Source organism: Ambystoma mexicanum, chromosome 2p (genome assembly GCF_040938575.1).
Source record: "Ambystoma mexicanum isolate Mex_15411 chromosome 2p, UKY_AmexF1_1, whole genome shotgun sequence".
NCBI classification, from domain to species: domain Eukaryota; kingdom Metazoa; phylum Chordata; class Amphibia; order Caudata; family Ambystomatidae; genus Ambystoma; species Ambystoma mexicanum.
In genome coordinates this window covers 1,434,292,612-1,434,310,137 of record NC_090923.1, presented here as the reverse complement: position 1 = coordinate 1,434,310,137, position 17,526 = coordinate 1,434,292,612, and the positions used below count along the sequence as shown (strand labels likewise).

General features: G+C 47.4%; 1 protein-coding gene across 3 annotated transcripts in view; it reads right to left on the bottom strand.

The window, feature by feature from the left end:
• NOS3 (nitric oxide synthase 3) overlaps window positions 1-17,526 on the bottom strand; it is a 937,759-nt gene that overhangs the window by 129,481 nt on the left and 790,752 nt on the right. For all 3 annotated transcript variants that reach the window (XM_069645958.1, XM_069645960.1, XM_069645959.1), the window contains 3 exons: window positions 16,587-16,768; window positions 10,690-10,900; window positions 6,925-7,012 (listed from right to left, as the gene is read on the bottom strand). In XM_069645958.1, the coding sequence (XP_069502059.1) occupies window positions 6,925-7,012; window positions 10,690-10,900; window positions 16,587-16,768 (481 nt within the window). The remainder of the gene's footprint in view (window positions 1-6,924; window positions 7,013-10,689; window positions 10,901-16,586; window positions 16,769-17,526) is intronic.

Genomic DNA, 17,526 nt, shown 5'->3' with positions numbered 1-17,526 from the left:
CTGGGATACCATCGCTCCACAGCCCAGCCCCAGGACCCAGTTGCCCACCCACTCCTGCCTCTGGGGTTGCCATGTCGAGCACTGCAACATCTGGCACCACTGGCAACCCCCGGCCAGAGAGGCAGAGGGGCACCAGCTTCACTGCCACCGAAGTTGGTGTCCTGGTGGAGCACGTCCTGGGGCAGTATGATGCCCTCTTCGGAAGTACGCGCGCCAACAAGGAAGGACGGACTCGGATCTGGACAGACATCGTGACTGCCATCAACGCGAAGGAGGTGGCAGTCCGCGACTACCAACATGTCAAGAAGCGCTGGGATGACTGCAGGTCCAGGACCCTCTTGAAGGCCCGGCGCCTCGTGGAGGGGGGCCGGGGCCGCATGAGTACCATCCAGCTGAGGGTCCTGGAACGCGTAGGCCCAGCGCTCCACGCCCAGATCCTTGAGAGGCAGACCCGTCTGGAGTTGAGCGGTAAGTAGCCAAGCATTGCTGTGTGAGACAGGGCATGTCGCAGTGTGCTGGTTGTCTGATACTTGCCTGTATGTGTGACATAGGCCATGTATGCATGTGTGTGTGTGCAGGGACGTCATGCATGTGAGACCAGTAATGTGTGAACCACACGGTTGGTGCATGTGTTCAAATGCAACATGGGGTGTCCTATGCGGAATGGCCACATGAGAGAATGCCAGTCTCTGTTCCTGGACATGGGTGGGGGTGAGGGATGGGTGCTGATGCCATGTACATGTATGCTGTCCATGTCTGTGTGTCTGACCTGCGTGTCTGTGACTTGTGAATGCCAGGGATGCATGACACATGTCTGTCGCAATGTTCAGGTTCACTGATGCAGCCTAGTCATCCTTGTATCCACTGTGTCTGTGGTGTACGAGGCCAGATGGATGAAACTAGGGTGAAGTGTGTGCATGTGAGTTCCAAAACAACATTGTATGTTTCAAGAATCCCTTGGACATGTATGCTGATGTCCATAGCATGCGCCATGCCTGTTACTGCATGTGTTTTACCTGCACTGACCCATGTGTTGAGGAGGGACATGATGGAAGTGATCTTTGACAGTGCCACTCATCTGCTATTGCTTCCTGTCTAGGGGACAATTGTACAGTACCCTGATGCTTGTGCTCTATGTCTCCCTCTACACAGCGCCAAGCGAAGAAGAGGGCGGAGACGGCGCTGTGGAGCAAAGCGGCGGGGATGCCCCCACGGCTGCAGCGGAAGGGGTGGGTGAGCCCCCACAGGGGCTTGCAACAGCGGAAGACGGTGTGGAGCCATCCAGGTTGGTGGTTTCCACAGAGGAGGAGGAGGCCGCTACTGAGGCGCACATGGGGCCTGGTGGGGGCATCCCTGCTGGTGCAAGTGTTGCAATCCAGGGGCAGGGGCAGGAGGCAGCACAGGTCGCCGTGGAGGGGCCTGTGCATGTCACTGTCCCTGACACTGTGACTGCACCATCATGCACCAGCAGGGATGCCCCATCCCAGGCCCGTCCGCAGGTAGGGGAGATGTCCATGTCATCTGACTCCCCTCCACCTGCGGACGAGGGGACCCCTGGCCGTATGGAGAAGGTCTCGATTGGTGTCGCGTTGCGCACAGGTGTAATTCGTGATGAGGTGCGTGCTTCCCGGGAGGAGCATGCACGTCATCACAGAGAGCACCGTGCCGACGTGGCCCAGTTGAGATCGGCCATGGTTGGGGGTTTCCTACATGTGTCGGCCAATCTGGCGACCCTCTCCTCCTCTCTGGAGACTATGCACCAGTCGTTCTCCATGCCGTCTTCCGGCCCAGATGCCACCAGGGCCCCCTGTGGACCTGCTCCGACCAATGCAGCCAGCTCGATGGGGATCCCATCCCTGCCACAGTCGGGAGTCGGAGGTCCAGCAGGGGTGGACACACCAGCAACTGGACCCCAGCAGATGGAGGATGTGACAGCATCATCGGGCAGGGCACGTGCACGATGGCGTTGGTGGATTCCATCAGCCTGGATGCCGTTGTGCTGGCACAGGCAGTTGCGTCGGAGGCAGCGGCAGGCTCGAGGTGGGAGGCATCATGGCTCGGGGCCATCAACATCAGGGATGCAGGCATCGGGCGCAGGGCAGGAGAACCCTGGAATGGGAGTGGCTTCCGTGTGGGAGCGGTTGGGCCAGCAGATAGGTGCGGAGCGGGCAGAGGAGGAACGGCTCACAATGGTCAGGGCGGTGAACTCCATGCGGAGGGCGCTGAGGCGGGCTGAGTGCCTCGAGGGTCTTCGCAGGGAGTTGGAGCTGGACACTGCTTTATCCCTGCGAGACCTCGGGGCCAGGGAACATGCCCGCCTCAAAGCCATTGAACAGGAGTTCGATGATGCCCTGGCCCATGACAACATCCAGTGAGCCGTTGGACTAGCCCGCTGCCCTTGTAAATAGTTATGTAGTTAGTGTTAGGTTTCCTTTGCTTTTTTCTTGATTTTGGACCTTTTGGACAATGGCCAACATTTTTGTATATAGTTTTTTTTATTACGTAGTATTTTTAGATAGGTTTCATTTCTTCAGTTGGGATCATGGACCCTGGATTGTTTATCTGTATATAGTTGACTGTTGGATTATGTTTTTTTTTTTTTGATTTACCCATGGAGCACTGGTTTTTGGTTTTGTTTTTCCCTTGGATGTACTTTTTTGAACTGTGACTTTGGACACCTTTCCTTTGGATTATGATTTGTGGTTTTTGATTATTTTACGGATATGCTGCTTTTTTGTTTTTAATTCCCGTTTGTTTATTTTTAATCCCATTTATGTTGCTTTTAATACATTTTTTTCATCAAACTTCAATGTGTAGTATGATATCATTGGTTTCATGCATGTCATGATATGGGTTTTGACATTCACTTACACCCATTGTGTGCATGTGAGGGACATGTGTTCATTTACATACTTGCCATTGGGGTTGTATCATGTCATTGGCAATACTTGGGTGGGTGTTTGGCATGTGGAGGCTGCCCATAAGGGCCAGGGATCTAGATTGTGATGACGTGTTGGCTGGGGGGACATGTGTCAGAGCCTGCTGGCAGGTGCCCCACAATGCTGGGGGGTGGGGGTGCAGGGGGACATGAATGGGACATGAGTGGGGGCCTGCTGGCAGGTGCCTCGCAATGCTGGGGGGTGGGGGTACAAGGGGACATGAGTTGGTGTTCAGTAGTGCAAGGAGACATGTGCCTTTGCTGGGGGGCATGGCCATGTTGGGTGGGCTGCCTGCGGGACATGACCATGGATGCAGGGTAGTCCCCTGTGATGTGGGCTGCCTGCAGGGGCCGTGGAGGGTGTACAGGGAACACCTGGGAGGACCCGCACTGCCAAATCACGTGTGGGACTCCCCGGCACCCCAGTAATACACGTACCCAGCTGAAATCGCGTGTGAAACTTCCCGCGCACCCCAGTAATACACGTACCCAGCTGAAATCGCGTGTGAAACTTCCCGCGCACCCCAGTAATACACGTACTCCGCTCGCACAGGGCCAATCGCGTGTGAAACTTCACGCGCACCCCAGTAATACACGTACCCCGCTCGCACAGGGCCAATCGCATGTGAAAATTCCCGCGCACCCCAGTAATACACGTACCCCGCTCGCACAGGGCCAATCGCGTGTGAAACTTCCCGCGCACCCCAGTAATACACGTACCCAGCTGAAATCGCATGTGAAACTTCCCGCGCACCCCAGTAATACATGTACCCCGCTCGCACAGGGCCAATCGCGTGTGAAACTTCCCGCGCACCCCAGTAATACACATACCCCGCTCGCACAGGGCCAATCGCGTGTGAAACTTCCCGTGCACCCCAGTAATACACGTACCCCGCTCGCACAGGGCCAATCGCGTGTGAAACTTCCCGCGCACCCCAGTGATACATGTACCCAGCTAAAATCATGTGAGAAACTTCCCGCGCACCCCAGTGATACACGCACCCCGCTTGCCATGCTGGTACAGGGTTAGCGCAGCCCTTTGCGCTGGATTGGGGATTTTGATGGCTTTTCCCTGCGCAAGGGGCGTTCTTGGGGGCGTAACTGGTGCTGCTGCAGGGTCGCTGCGCCACGGCTGGTTTTGGTGGCTGGAATCCATGAATACGCTGTGCGCGGAAATGTATTTTAGCGCACGCAGCTGGCGCAGGGATTTGCACGCGCACACTGTGCGCCAGCCGCGTGCACCACTTGTGCGCTGAATACTATGAATTACCCCCTAAAGGTATAAGAATCTTCTACCATTGGCTTCATGAATAAGGTACTTCTGCTGTTGCCCCACATGGGTATGATGTTATGTTAATGTTACATTTATATAGCACCTTATGTACCATTGGTATAGTCTCAAGGCGCTGGTAGGTTGAACGCCCTCGGGAACTGAAGTTCCAGTCAGTAGAGAGAGTAGAGAGAGTCAAAAGTGCGTGTGAGCACAGATGTGTGCAGCTGGTGTGGTATTCATGTAGTAGCTGCTTCATAGCGGTAGGTGTGGTGGTCGAGAGATCAAGAGTATGTGTTCGTTCTGGTAGGTTTTATCCAGACCGGTTCTGGCTGTGTTAGGCCTGAGGAGAACGCCTGGCTGGAGGGTGTGAAACCAGCAATGTTTAGTTAGAGTGATGCATGGTATGAAGCAGATGTTAGTATGAGAACAGCTATACTGAATGGTGTCATAGTATCTCTGTGTTCTAGTTGAATGGTGGTGTAAGGAAGAGAGTAAGCATGGTGATGTGATATGATGGTTTACATGCTCTTTCAAACGTTACGTGCACTCCGACCCGTTCCATGAACGTCGTGCACTTCTATGAGCTCCAGTCCGCCCCATGCACTCCAGTCCGCCCCATGCGCTCGGATCTGTTCCATGTACTCCAATCATTTCCGTGAATTGTGAGTTGTTTTATGCACCGCATCCAAATGTTTCATCCGTACCGTCCACAATTCGCCCGTACCTTTCACGTATTACACCAGTAGCTTGTAGATAGTTCGTCCGCTCCCCACACACTCCTCCGCTCCACACACACTCCTCCGCTCTACACACTCATCGGATCAACGGATTCATCCGCTCAGCGCGCTCATCCGTTCCACGCGATTCATCCATTCTACCGATTTCATACGGTCCACTCACTTCGTTCATTCATTATGCATTATCGGTTCAGGCCACGCCACTTGGCATATGTACTGGATCTGTTCCATGCTTTCTATCTGTTTCATGTACTACATCCATCTCATGTACTTGAATTGTCTATTCTGTTCTTTCCTTTATGCCGTGCATTCATATATTCCATGCCATCTGTCTGTGTATTCATCAGTCTCCAGTATTCGTCTTTCCAACCTCTTCACTTTATTCATTACATCCATTTCATTAATTTAGGCCGCATTACTGTTTTCGTACGATTTATTCTTTTTATCCACTTCACTGCATTGATCTACTTTACCCATTCTATTCTGTTTGACATTTTAGTTTACATTAGCGGTTATTAGTTGTCGATTTCTCGCTTGGATCTGGATGTTGTATTGTTATTGTCTTATTGTTATTCAAGATCTAGTAGTTTGTTGAGTTGATGTCATTGAGATGTTGTTATTCAGGTTGAGTTAGTTTGAGTACGGGGTTGGTTTTAGGGGAAGAGCCAAGTTTTCAGTAATTTGCAGAAAGACATTAGATCTTCAGTTAGGCAGATGTGGGGTGGGAGTGCGTTCCACAGCGTGGGGCCAAGGCTGAGAATGATGATCCGCCTAACCTGACTGAGTTTGTTTTAGGTATGACTAGGAGTCCGGCTGAGCTTGATCTTAGAGTATGTGGGGGTGATAGGGTTTCAGCTTGTTTTGAAGATATTGAGGTCCGTTTTTATGCAGTGCCCGGTGAGAAATGCCTAAGGTTTTGAAGGTCACCCTGAAAGAAAGACCAATAGTGCTTCTGCCATTGACAGCAAAGGGTAAGAGAATCCTCTGCTATTGTTTACCGCGCGTGAGAGGTTCTTCGTTTGATGACTTATGTAAGAGACTCTTCAACTATTGGCTTGAAAGAGAGAGAATTTCATCTGCTAGTAATCCATGCGTGAGGGGCTATTCTAATCTGGACTAACCTTAGGAAGTGTTGCTCCTATTGACTCTTTAGTAAGAGGATCTGCAGTTAGCAACTAACATGAGTAAGAGGTTTGTCTACTACAGCCTCACATGTTTGCAGTGTTCTTCTGCTGTTGACACCAAAGGGCAAGAGCCTTTTCTTTTATTGACTCACATGAGCAAGAGGTTTTTCTCCTGCTTTCATGGGAAGAGGATCTTCCGCTATGGACTGACTTAAGTTTTTCTTCTGTGACTGACTCATGAGTAAGAGGCTCTTCTGCGAATGACCTACATTAGTAAGATGTTCTTCTGCCTTTCAGTCACATGAACAAGAGGCTTTTCTAATATCAACTTATACGGGTAAGTCATTGATATTATTCTACTATTAATTAGCATGCAAATGATATTCTTTCTAATTGTGATTTGTGAGTAAATATGTAAATGTACATAATAAACGTATATATGTGATAATTTCATGGCAGATTTTACTGCGGTGCAAATTGTGAATACCCATATCCCCTCCATCCACCACTCCTATACCCCTTAAAATTATCCCAACATAGCGTCACTTACCTGCCTTTGTCTCCCTGCATCAGGCTGCTCCCTGCAATGTCAGTTCCATCTCCCAATTAAGGGTGGGAACTGACTCTGCAGGGTCCCTTTCTTTTTTTGTATTGTCCCCCACTTTCTGAGTAATGGAACCTGGGGCACCACTGCAACCCCACTCCCCTTGTTCAACATTATGGTATTTCTGAATTTTTGAGCAGGCCAAATATGAATAAATGGTCCATCTGACCATTTATTTGCAAAATTTCGGGCACTTCATAATAAACAAGGCAGTAGACAGCTAATTATGTGCTTATATCCCTTCTTACCCTCTCACAAAGCAGGGAACACTCTCTTCAGGTTTGATCTGGTCCAGCCAGGTGGAGCACACACCATAGTGCAGGGGGCCTTTGCCGTCTAAACAAACAAAAGAAGGAAAGAAAGGGTCACATCAAAGTTTATATAATGCAATGATTAGAATGACCTCCTGCTTGAATTGATCATCTGGTCACACCTCATAGTTATCCATTCTTCAGCTCTCATCCATCCCACATTGAATAAAATTAGGTAAAACAGGGCAGGTGCTACAAAAGCATAATTCTAGGCAGGTTTCGTTGGGCACTGTCAGCAGAAGGGTACCACAATGGGACGTGTTTGTCCTAAAATCATCAAATCTGGCTCTGCTGTAAAGAAGGGTGGCGCCAAAAGAACATGTCTCTCTTTGCAACAGCCTTGGAGATAACATTATCTCAAACAAGGCCATCCTCCCACATAGCCACTGGAGTAAACTGTGACTAACTGAAGATGACATGGCAGTGTTTCGTGAAAGCCTTCTGAAACCTTGCGGTGGCTTCTGTATATGTCTCAATTTCGTGGTGATGTGATCATATCGTTTTCTTGGTTACGTGCTGGAATGCCTGAAAGGAGTTACTTCATTTCTACTTAAAACTGAGGTTGGAGAATACTACTTTGGTGCTCTACTGTTTTCACTATTCCCCACTTATTTTGCCACCTTTTGAAGAAGAAATACGGCTTCTGCGGTGCAAGGGCTGATGTCCGGGCACTGCGGGGAAGGTACTCAGGAAGAGGACGGTAGTACATAAGGTTGGGGGATGTTTCATCCATTAGCAATGTTTTTGGAAGTGAGTGTTAGATTCTCGAAGCAAACAATGTTTTCCTTAATGGAAGTCTTATCAGGGGACTGAAGTTACCGCTTTCCAAGATGGAGAAGATTTTTCAAACAGTTGATTGGCTGAAGGCTTAGACTGTTGATACGGATTCTAGACTGCCTTTTATTCAAGAATTCAAGATACCAACGGAGCAGGTCACATCTGCCATGAGCTCCAGATAAAATAGAGCAATTTCAGTTTAATTTCAGACAGAAAACCACAGAAGAAGAGTATCCACAGGAACACGAGAGCTAAGTGAATTTATAAAGCTTAGTGAATTATTTAGCTAAAATGTTGTTGAGAAGTCATCTTGAGTAATTTAAAATTGTAGCTGCCCTACAGGTTAATGAGTTTGCAGTTAATATAACAGTGAACATTTAAAGTTGCTGAGCAATTGACCGGGGTGAAGCAGATATCCGGAAGATCAGAGTCGGGGAATCACTATCTGTTTATTTCACATGGCGTTACTCGGTGCACGAGAGCCGGGCAGCGGGCTAGAGATAGGAGACCTGTTGCGTGCAAGGACGTGCTGACATGCACGGCCTTGCTGGTATCTCAGCAAGGAGGCGAAATCAGTAAGCGAAGCGTTCAGATGAAAGCCATTGCGTCTTAGCGGGTAAAGGTGTGTGGTATCAAGAGAAGGTTTGTGCGTATTAGGAAAGACAGCGCGCATCCACAGAAAAGAGATTAATTTAAGAAAAAACAATGAGGGAGAGAACCTAGGGGCACAGCAGTGCACAGATTACACATGCACTGGTAGCGCATTTGGAGTGTGAACTCACATGGACGTGACAGCGCATTCAGAAGCAATATAGTTAGGGAGTGGATTGTGTGCTGCAATGTGCACTCAACCAAAGCTTCTGAACACGCAATGCACGACTGCGCAGGATTGAGGGGCATAATCAAAAACTGATTTAAGGAGCAGTTGCAATTATCTTAAGGCAGAGTTGATACAGGAAATTAGGGATGATGCAGGAATTCTGCCCATAAGGAAGACAAGATATATTTACTGCTAAGCAGAGTAGTAAGGAGAGTTTAAGCACTAAAAAGGAATAGAACTTAAATAGAGTTTTAAAGGTCAAAGAAAAAAATATGACCAAGACCAAACACATACACATCTTTCTAGAGATCAAGATAAGGAGTCATCAGGGAATCCTCTAGTAATAAACAGCAGAAGAAGCGCCAGTGAGCTCAACTACAGTACTAAGAAGCTAGTAGAGGATTCAAAGGTGCCTTCTGGATCTAGGAGGAGGCAGACGACAGGTAACTCGAGGAAAGGTATCCAGTTGGGGTTGGGAGAGCAGAAGTTAAGGAATAACTAGGATTAACCTTATGCTTTTGGATTGTAGGTCTTCAGCGTTCAGTAGGAGTTCCAAGGAAGAGCACCTAAAGAGAAGACTTGTAATTTATTATTTAATCCACTCCCCCCTACCCTTGAGACTGTGGGCTCAGCAGTAGTCACTAAAACTCGTGGAGTCTACAGTCTCAGAGGTGTTAGTGGGGTTCCTCTTCAGCCTCCGCGGGATCAGAAGCTGGGACCTGACAGCTGACCCATGAACATATCTAAGACAATGTAGAGGTTTCCGAGGCTCACCCCTATTCAAATATCTTAATGCAAATAGCTGGAGTAAAAAGGTGTTCTTCGCGAGGTGTAATTGTTACTATTAAATGCAGGATATTTGGGGCAACTGCAGCACATTCAAAATGGCTGACTTTTAAGGGGACATTGGGTTCTATGTTCAGTGATGTGATATGGAAAAGAACTGATTAAACAGCGTTTGTGAATGTGCAGGTTGTTTGACAGTGTGCACACATGTGATTGAAAGCAGGGCTGAAGTTAACCAGTTCCATGCCAGTGCAAAATTCAATCCCAGCAGTGGCCTAATTAGTGATCATTTGCAGTTGCTGGATGCATCAACCAGCAACTACTCAAGGCTCCCATCCAATCATTCATGTAATACTTGGTTGGAGTTACAATGCACCATCATGGCACAGATGGGCATTCCCACCTAATCGGCTACTAATAACTTACTAACAAGTGTCAAAGTCATTAATACTAATTTTTATAATAGCCACTAGTCACAGGCCTCCCCATATCCAAGGGCTGACTTATTCCTTATCAGTGTCTTATTATGGTCCAACTCGTTCTAAAACACTAAGTTAGTGGCATGCTTTGTTCGAAGATGGTTTACAAAATGATGCAGTGATCCCTTCGACTTATTAGTAAAAGTGTACTGTGCTGTCTCATCCATCAGACATATGTGTTTCTGATATTATATGAAACACCCTATTTGTATATTGGTTGTGACTGGCTCTCTCAACTTCATGTATTGTTCCGGATTACCCTTCCCAAATCAATGTTGTGTACACTTCCATGCATACATACCAAAGGAGACTGCACAGTGGTGCAAACATAACTAGCCATTCTCAGACGGATGTATCCCCATGAAAAATGTGCTGGACAAAAAATCTTCCTAAACTAGGCTCCTCCAGTAGAGAATGCTGGGGAAAGTGAAATTCCGTGTATAGGGCACACTTCAAAGTGAATTGCCTACAGGGACTTGGGTAAATGGCGGGTACTCTTGAAAGAAGCAAGATAGAGAGCGCTGGGGACTGAAGTCCTTGAAAGCAGTGCATGCTTCCCAAACTACACGCAAATGTGCATAAAGTCTACACTGGCAGGTCAGAACAGAGCTGAGACTTCATGCTGAAAATCTTGTCTTCTCCCTAAAGACTGCACAACAGGGTTCTGAACTCAGGGTCAATTGCCATGGTTTGAGACAGGCAAAACATGCTGGTCAAAATACAGATTGTGCAACAGAGAAAATTGTAAACTTTTGGAAAAAGGCAGATTCTGTCAGAACAATTTATTAGTACTCAATTTACTCTGAAATGCTACTTTACCGGCACCTGAGCCACACTCACCTTGACTCCGGTATGAAACCACAGCAACAGTGAGGTGGATTTCGTTGGGATGAACGTCCAGACAGGAGCTTATTGAGTAATAGCGAGGGGACAGCAGAGGGAGCTGGGTGAGCAGCAGGGAGGATGGGATAGAGACGGATGGGAATTCCTCCATCACCTCCAGCAACGTTGGGCACTGGAACCACTTCCACTCTTCGTAAATACGAGCATCCTGATGAAGAAGCAGACACAGGTCACAGGAGGGAGGGCAACAGATGGGTCACTGTACACTACGCACAAGCCTCCTGCAAGAGGAAAGCCTGGCTACTATAGGACAATGGATGAACTACACTGTACCCCAGAGCTCTGCACTGTGACAGGAGATCCTGTTTCTTGGAAGAGAATAGATGAACTACGAAATACATATCAGCACCGTGCAAAAGGACAGACTATCCACTGGAGGACTGTGCTAAAGGTGCCGCGCTGCCAAGTTGCGTGACTGATGGGGAAGGGGAGGGGACACTCCTGCAGGTGGGGACATCATTGAAAGCTGTGCAGGGTACACTATGTGCCGTGTGCACCAAGAGGGGCATGGGGCAAAAGGGTCACGCTGGGGATAGGGATGAGGGGCAGTGTGTAGATTAGGTGGTACAGCTTAATGTGAATAACATAACAGCCACTGCGGAGCACAGGCCACAGGTAAGTACACCATTTGTCTTCCAGCAGCCACAGGCTCTGTGGGCCTCATCACGAGTTGGGTGGAGCGGTAAAAATGTGGCGGTAATGCTACTACCGCTGCATTATCACCGCTCTGCCCAATCTTGAGTTTGACCATGCCATGGAGCATTCACCTCTAGCTCTAAACTGGAGGTTAATGCGCCGGTGGGAAGCAATTTTCTGAGCTATAACTGCCGGCGCTATTACCGCTGGCGGTAATAGCACCAAAAGCCCTGTAGTGTCTTATGGACTCCTAAAACAAATGGGGACTAACAGCGTCAACTTAACTCGTGATCCAGCGCAAATTGCGCCAGAATGAGTTGTGGTAATGCTATTAGCGTTGGGCGGTATCCTGGCAGTATTATCGATGTGATACTGCTCAACTCGTGATGAGGCCCTGTGTCATGGCCAGACATGAATTTCTCGAGCACTCTGCTATAGTGGTGTGCTAGAGAAATGTTGCAAGTTGGCCGTTCCCAGGAGACCTTAGTTGCTGGGAAATGGGACCAGCCAATACTTCGAGGCCAGCAAGCTAGGCACCTGGGCGCCCGCTGGCCAGTGCAGAGAACCAACAAATAAATACAGGCAAATAAGAATTTAATCAATGGTGGGGTAAGCAATTTCAAACCACCCCTTGGCAGATGGGCCTGGGAAGTGGGCTTTCAGGCGAGGGGGTGAGCCCGGAGGGGACCACTCACTGGGAGAGTTTTCAGTGCCCCCAGGGTGCAACAGAGTTGTGTGTCCTTGCTGATGTCAGTGGGGCACCTCACTGGTCAGATATCGTGTGAATGCTTCCCCTGTGCCAAACTCAGGCTGTTTTGTGCGTTGAATGCAAACTGACCACTGGAAAATTAATAAAGTTCCAGTGGTCAGCACAATCACGTAATGTTAATAAACATCATTATGGGATGGTGTGGGAAGGTTTGTGATGTCACGAGGAGTGGTGTTGGACAATGGGGACCTGGATGGCCTGAACTAATCAGCAATAGTCAATGTAAGTTTACCCATCGGGGACCTACATAGTTCCACCAATAAGCTTTGTAGGCTGATCTAACAACTGATACAATTTTTGTGTATGCTAATTGTGTGAGAAATGCATAAAAGGTTTTCCCGCAGGGGGCCACATTGACAGCTCTCTTCACACAGTGCTGACCCACCGTGCTGTTTGAACCGTGTTCGCCCAGCTGCGTCTGGGCCTGTAATAAACTGTGTTACTTCCTGCTGGATGTACGCACCTTTTTTGATTACTTTGGTGTTCCAGTCGTTGATTACCTTGGTAAGACCCCTGATCAGGACAATGGATGAACTACAATATAGCGCCCTGTATCTAAAGAGTAGACTTGTTGGGGGACAGTGGATCAGATGGACTACATTATATTTAAACATTCTGCCAAAGAAGGGTCTGCTTCTAGGGGGGCAACAGATAGGCTACTGTACATTATGTACAAGCATTCTTCAAAAGAAAAGCTTGACTACTGGAAGGCAGGGGCTGAAATACACTATATGAGTAACTGAATAGACCACAATGTATAGAAGCATTGTTCCAAAAAAAGTGTTGGCTTACTGGAGGATAAGAGATGGAGAAGAGTGCATAGGTGCATCCTGCACAAGTAGCGCCTGCTAACTAATGGACCCGGGATGGAATTACAGAACGTCAGTGTGTACAAGCATTCTGGTGAAGAAGATGCTGTTGCTGGAGGGGGGCCTCAGATTGATTACAGAGTATTATTATGATCTAGACTATGGGCCTCATTCTGAGTTTGGCAGTATCCTGTCGGCAAAGCTGCCAGGATACCGGCAAATGTAGATACAGTTGCCGCCACCCAGTCTGGCGACATTGCTGCCGGATTACGGGTGCCAAAGTGACAGTGTAAATCTCCATTTATGGAGTCCCATAGGACTCCATGAGGGGATTTGCCGTCATTGCTGGTGCCGGTAATTAGGGAATTTTTTCCAGTAGGGCGCCTGGCTTACCTCCAGCTCTTCCAGAAGTAACCCTGGTGCCCCACCGGCAAACCCAGGGTCGGCCGGTCCAGTAAAGCGCTGGTGTCCATACTTGCACTTTTTATTACCAGAATGAGGCCGTATGACCTTTAATGCAATTCCTTGTACAAAGGAGCACGCATGTAGTTCCACTTTCTATCTTTGTTAAATCGCTACGCAGTAAATATTTCTTCAAGACTTCTTTTTTAGGGCTATTTGCAGCAGTCACTAAAACAGACAGACTGACCTGTTAGGCATTCAGAAGACTTTGCGAGATAGTATCAATGATGTGCCATACACTTGATTGTTATGGCCAATACTTCCAAAGCTGTCCACACTTTTAGAAGTCAGGCTAATAAAGCATGTGTTTAGATCAGCCAAAGACCTACCAGCTATTCAACGGTGAGCTGAACACAGTTTGCAGCAGCTCTGCCCATCTCTCATAACAGAGATTTTCAGACAGGTACGCTGACCAGATTGATCTATCCATCTCCAGTTTAAAAACCCTTTCTTTACAGTTTGGAAATGGAAGTAGAGATACGGTCCTGGGTGAAAGGTGTTTTTGGTCCCTTTTGTTTCTCTTTAGACAGGGTAACAGAAGCAATCTAGGATGTGACATGCAGCGTCGCCATCACTGGACTCCACTAGCCCACCGACTGTGCTGCTTCACAATGCTATTTTTAAAAAGGACTGCAAACGTCTGTGAGACCAGTATAGGGTGTCTAAAGGCCCCATGCACCTCTATTAAAGTCTCTTATCTATTAAAGAGTGGTATAACGTTACTAGTGAATCATACGACTGGTGTAGACCTCGAAGGTGTACGTGAGGATGCAGCACATCATTCATGTACCCTTAAAAGTCAGCCACCATTGATGATAGTCAAGCAGTAAACATGCACCTCCATTACATTTATTTGTGTTAAGTAAAACTGAAGTCCAATGTGGCCCTCACATCTTCTGTCAGCTACAATGTGTCAGGGAGATGGCATTACTGATAATTGGCTTAGAGGCTGTTCACAAGTAACTAGGACCCACAGCTTTAGAACTACATTACCCAAGAGGCCATTTGCTACTGTGCATGCTCGATGTCCATCTCTGAAGAAGAGTTTTGGTTTGCTCTTGTGACTGCTAACACGCCTTAATCCTGAAAGGTAGGGTATCAGAATTCTAGGCGGTAGTGAGAAACAATTAGAAAACAATCTACCAAAGATACTGTAGAATATTTCTTATGATTCAGGGACTATGTAGGGTCCATGCCAGGAACAGAAAATGTAAAGAAAAATACAAGATTGATATAAATCTGCCACAGGAATGAGGGAATACATCTAATGATTTGATCAGATTTCATTGAGTTTGGAAAGAAGCATAACCAAGGATATTATCCTTTGCTGTGAACCCTAACGATAGAATTCTTCTATGAATGCCTTGAAGTCAGGCCATGTTGACCGGGTACAAAGTGCCACCCTGAGCAGATCAAGGGCTATTACAAAGGGCTTAAGGCCCAAACCAGCTAATATATCGTGCCTCAAAGAAATTCAGGATAGTATCTTTGATCATGCTTCTTTGCCAACGGCCCAGGGTGCTAGTGGTACCATTAAAATAAGCCCAATCCAAAATGGCCAACTTGGACCAAACAAAAGGGAGGTAAGAAAGGAGCCCTTTTTCAGTTTCCAGGGCAGCCAGGATAACGAGAGAGCCGACAGCATGCAGAGTACGTGACAAAGGTTTAGAGCAGTAGTAGGTGCTTGGAGCAGGGCACATGGCAAGGGCAGAAGATTGGTGGCGCAGGGCAGGACCATTTGGGTGTTGCTGACGTACAGTTGCTAAGTGCCATTTTAAAGGCCATTTTACTTCTGTTAGGCAAGCAACTGTAAGTGTCCTTAAAGAAAGGAACCTGACTACAGAATATATAAGCTTCCTGACAGTGCACACCAGCTTCATAATTCCATCCAGGTAAAACCAGGTGTGCAAATTATAGTCAAACAGTGCGCAAGATTAAGAGAATTAATTGTTTACCATTTGTTGATTTGGGTCCTATTTCCCACAAACCATTCCTTAGTTCCTCCCCACGAATATGTTCCCAGCTTCTGAGTAGGAATTGCGGATTGAGTGTTTGGAACATTGCTGGATAGGATGCAGGTTCATTGACACCTTGAAGGCGCCTTGTAGGATAATGCTAATTCTAGAATCTCACTGAGGCTTTGCATTTTGGCTTCTATGCAACAATCTTGGGAACACATGTAGAGACATATACATGCTCTATTAATGAGCCTTTGCACTCCACAAACCTATCAAGCTTTTAGTGGCCATGTCTAACATCCAGCCTTGCCTAGCAGAACCCAGTGTGACAACCCACGTCTACCAGAAAGGGGCAGTCATGATGCAAATCCTTGGTGCAGATGTTTGGCTTGCATTCAGACTTTGAGAATTCAACAGGAAGGTAAGAATCACCCGAAATGGGCAAGGCGGATCAGCAAATGCTAGTGGGCTGAGACCTGACTGGGAAAGCAAAATGCATTCAAGGTTATGTACCACAGCTTGCAGCAAACTCTGATGAGGTCATCTCTGGCCCCAACAGGATCTTGAGGCCTTCTTGGCAGTGCAAACATTGCCCATCGAGAATGGGACAGAACAGCCCTTTGTGGACTGTTACAGCAGGCGCTCCATCCTGACCTCCAACCCCAAGGCCTTCCCTGTGCACAAGGGAAATACCAAGGAGCGGACTAGCCATTGGGCTTGTAACGGTGGATCAAATTTCACTTGTCGTTTTTGCAATAAAGAGCTGGAATCCCTCAAGCATCTAGTGCTTTTCCGTCCGGAACTAAAGGACGTAAGATCAATTCATCTGGGCCAGTGGTATGATGCCCACCAGACTGTGTGCGCGGATGAATGGTGGCAGAGAATGTGGAACGGATTGGACATTAAATTAATTATGCTGCTGACTTCCTTCTTGGCCGTAATAGAAGAGAGACTAAAAAATGTAATTGAACGGCCTCCAGCATAAGATGTCAAGTAAACTTATGGACAAGCAGTAACGTTAAAGATTCGGTCATGTGAAACCTTTTGTAATACCATGACATGGGATGTGAGAAGGGAGGAGGATAGTTGGGGACAAATAGTAATTGTGTTAATTGTTGTTTTGTCTTGTTTGTGTAATATTTTAAAGGTTTGAATTTAAACCAATAACATTTTTTTTAAAAAAAATACTTGGTCGAATACCTGGCTCAGCAGTTCGAGACGCCCCTGCTCCTCGGCGTCTTCGGCTAGGGCGGCCAGCAACTTCAGGAATTGTGGCGTAGGCGGAGTGGTGATGTCCAGGAAGTGGGTCAGGGCCTGGCTGAATGTGCAGGGGGGCAGTCGACCATCAGACACCCAGGTACCTTTTGCCTGTGATCCCAGCGCTGAAAGCAAAGACAGGTAGTGACATCAGCAAGTCCAGTAAATGACACATTTATTGGAAAAAAAGTATGTTCAAATCAATTCCTAAATTTACGACAATAAAACAGACACTAATTAGGGCAAAGCGTGTGACTGAACATAATGAGTTAAAGCACACCACCTTGCAAGGTACATGAGGCCCAGAACGGCCAGAGCCCCACAGCTGCCATGTAGCTGTCACTGGAGCGTGAGCAGTTTTCTGTGCAAAACCGTATCACATGGTTCTAAATGACAGGCCCAGTATTGAGAGGGAAGCGTTCTTTTTCGGGCCAGAACCTTTAATGATTAAGCATCCAATTAATTAAATCTACTCTTTTTATACAAAAAAATAGAATGATTAAATGACTAGTTAGTAGCCAAATATTCTCCTAAATTACTCATTTGGGGTAAAACAAAGTACGCCGAAATATTCGTGTTTAATGGCACCTCTGCAAATCACATGTTATCCAAAGTCAAACCCCTCAGCAGCAGGATTTGAATGTGCAAAGGAAGAAGGGGCAACGTCGTGTGTCATGTTTCCCATGTGTTGCCAACAAGGCAGACACATTTCAAAACTATTAGGGGTGACACTTGCCTTTGTGCTCACAGACCCATTAACTAGAAAATCTCTGTGGCGCCCACCTTGATCTCGCCCGGGGGTCTCCCTGCCTTGCTGATTTCAGAACATAGATCTTAACAGCACGCTGAGATATGAATTCAATTTCCGGGTCCCGGGTTCAGT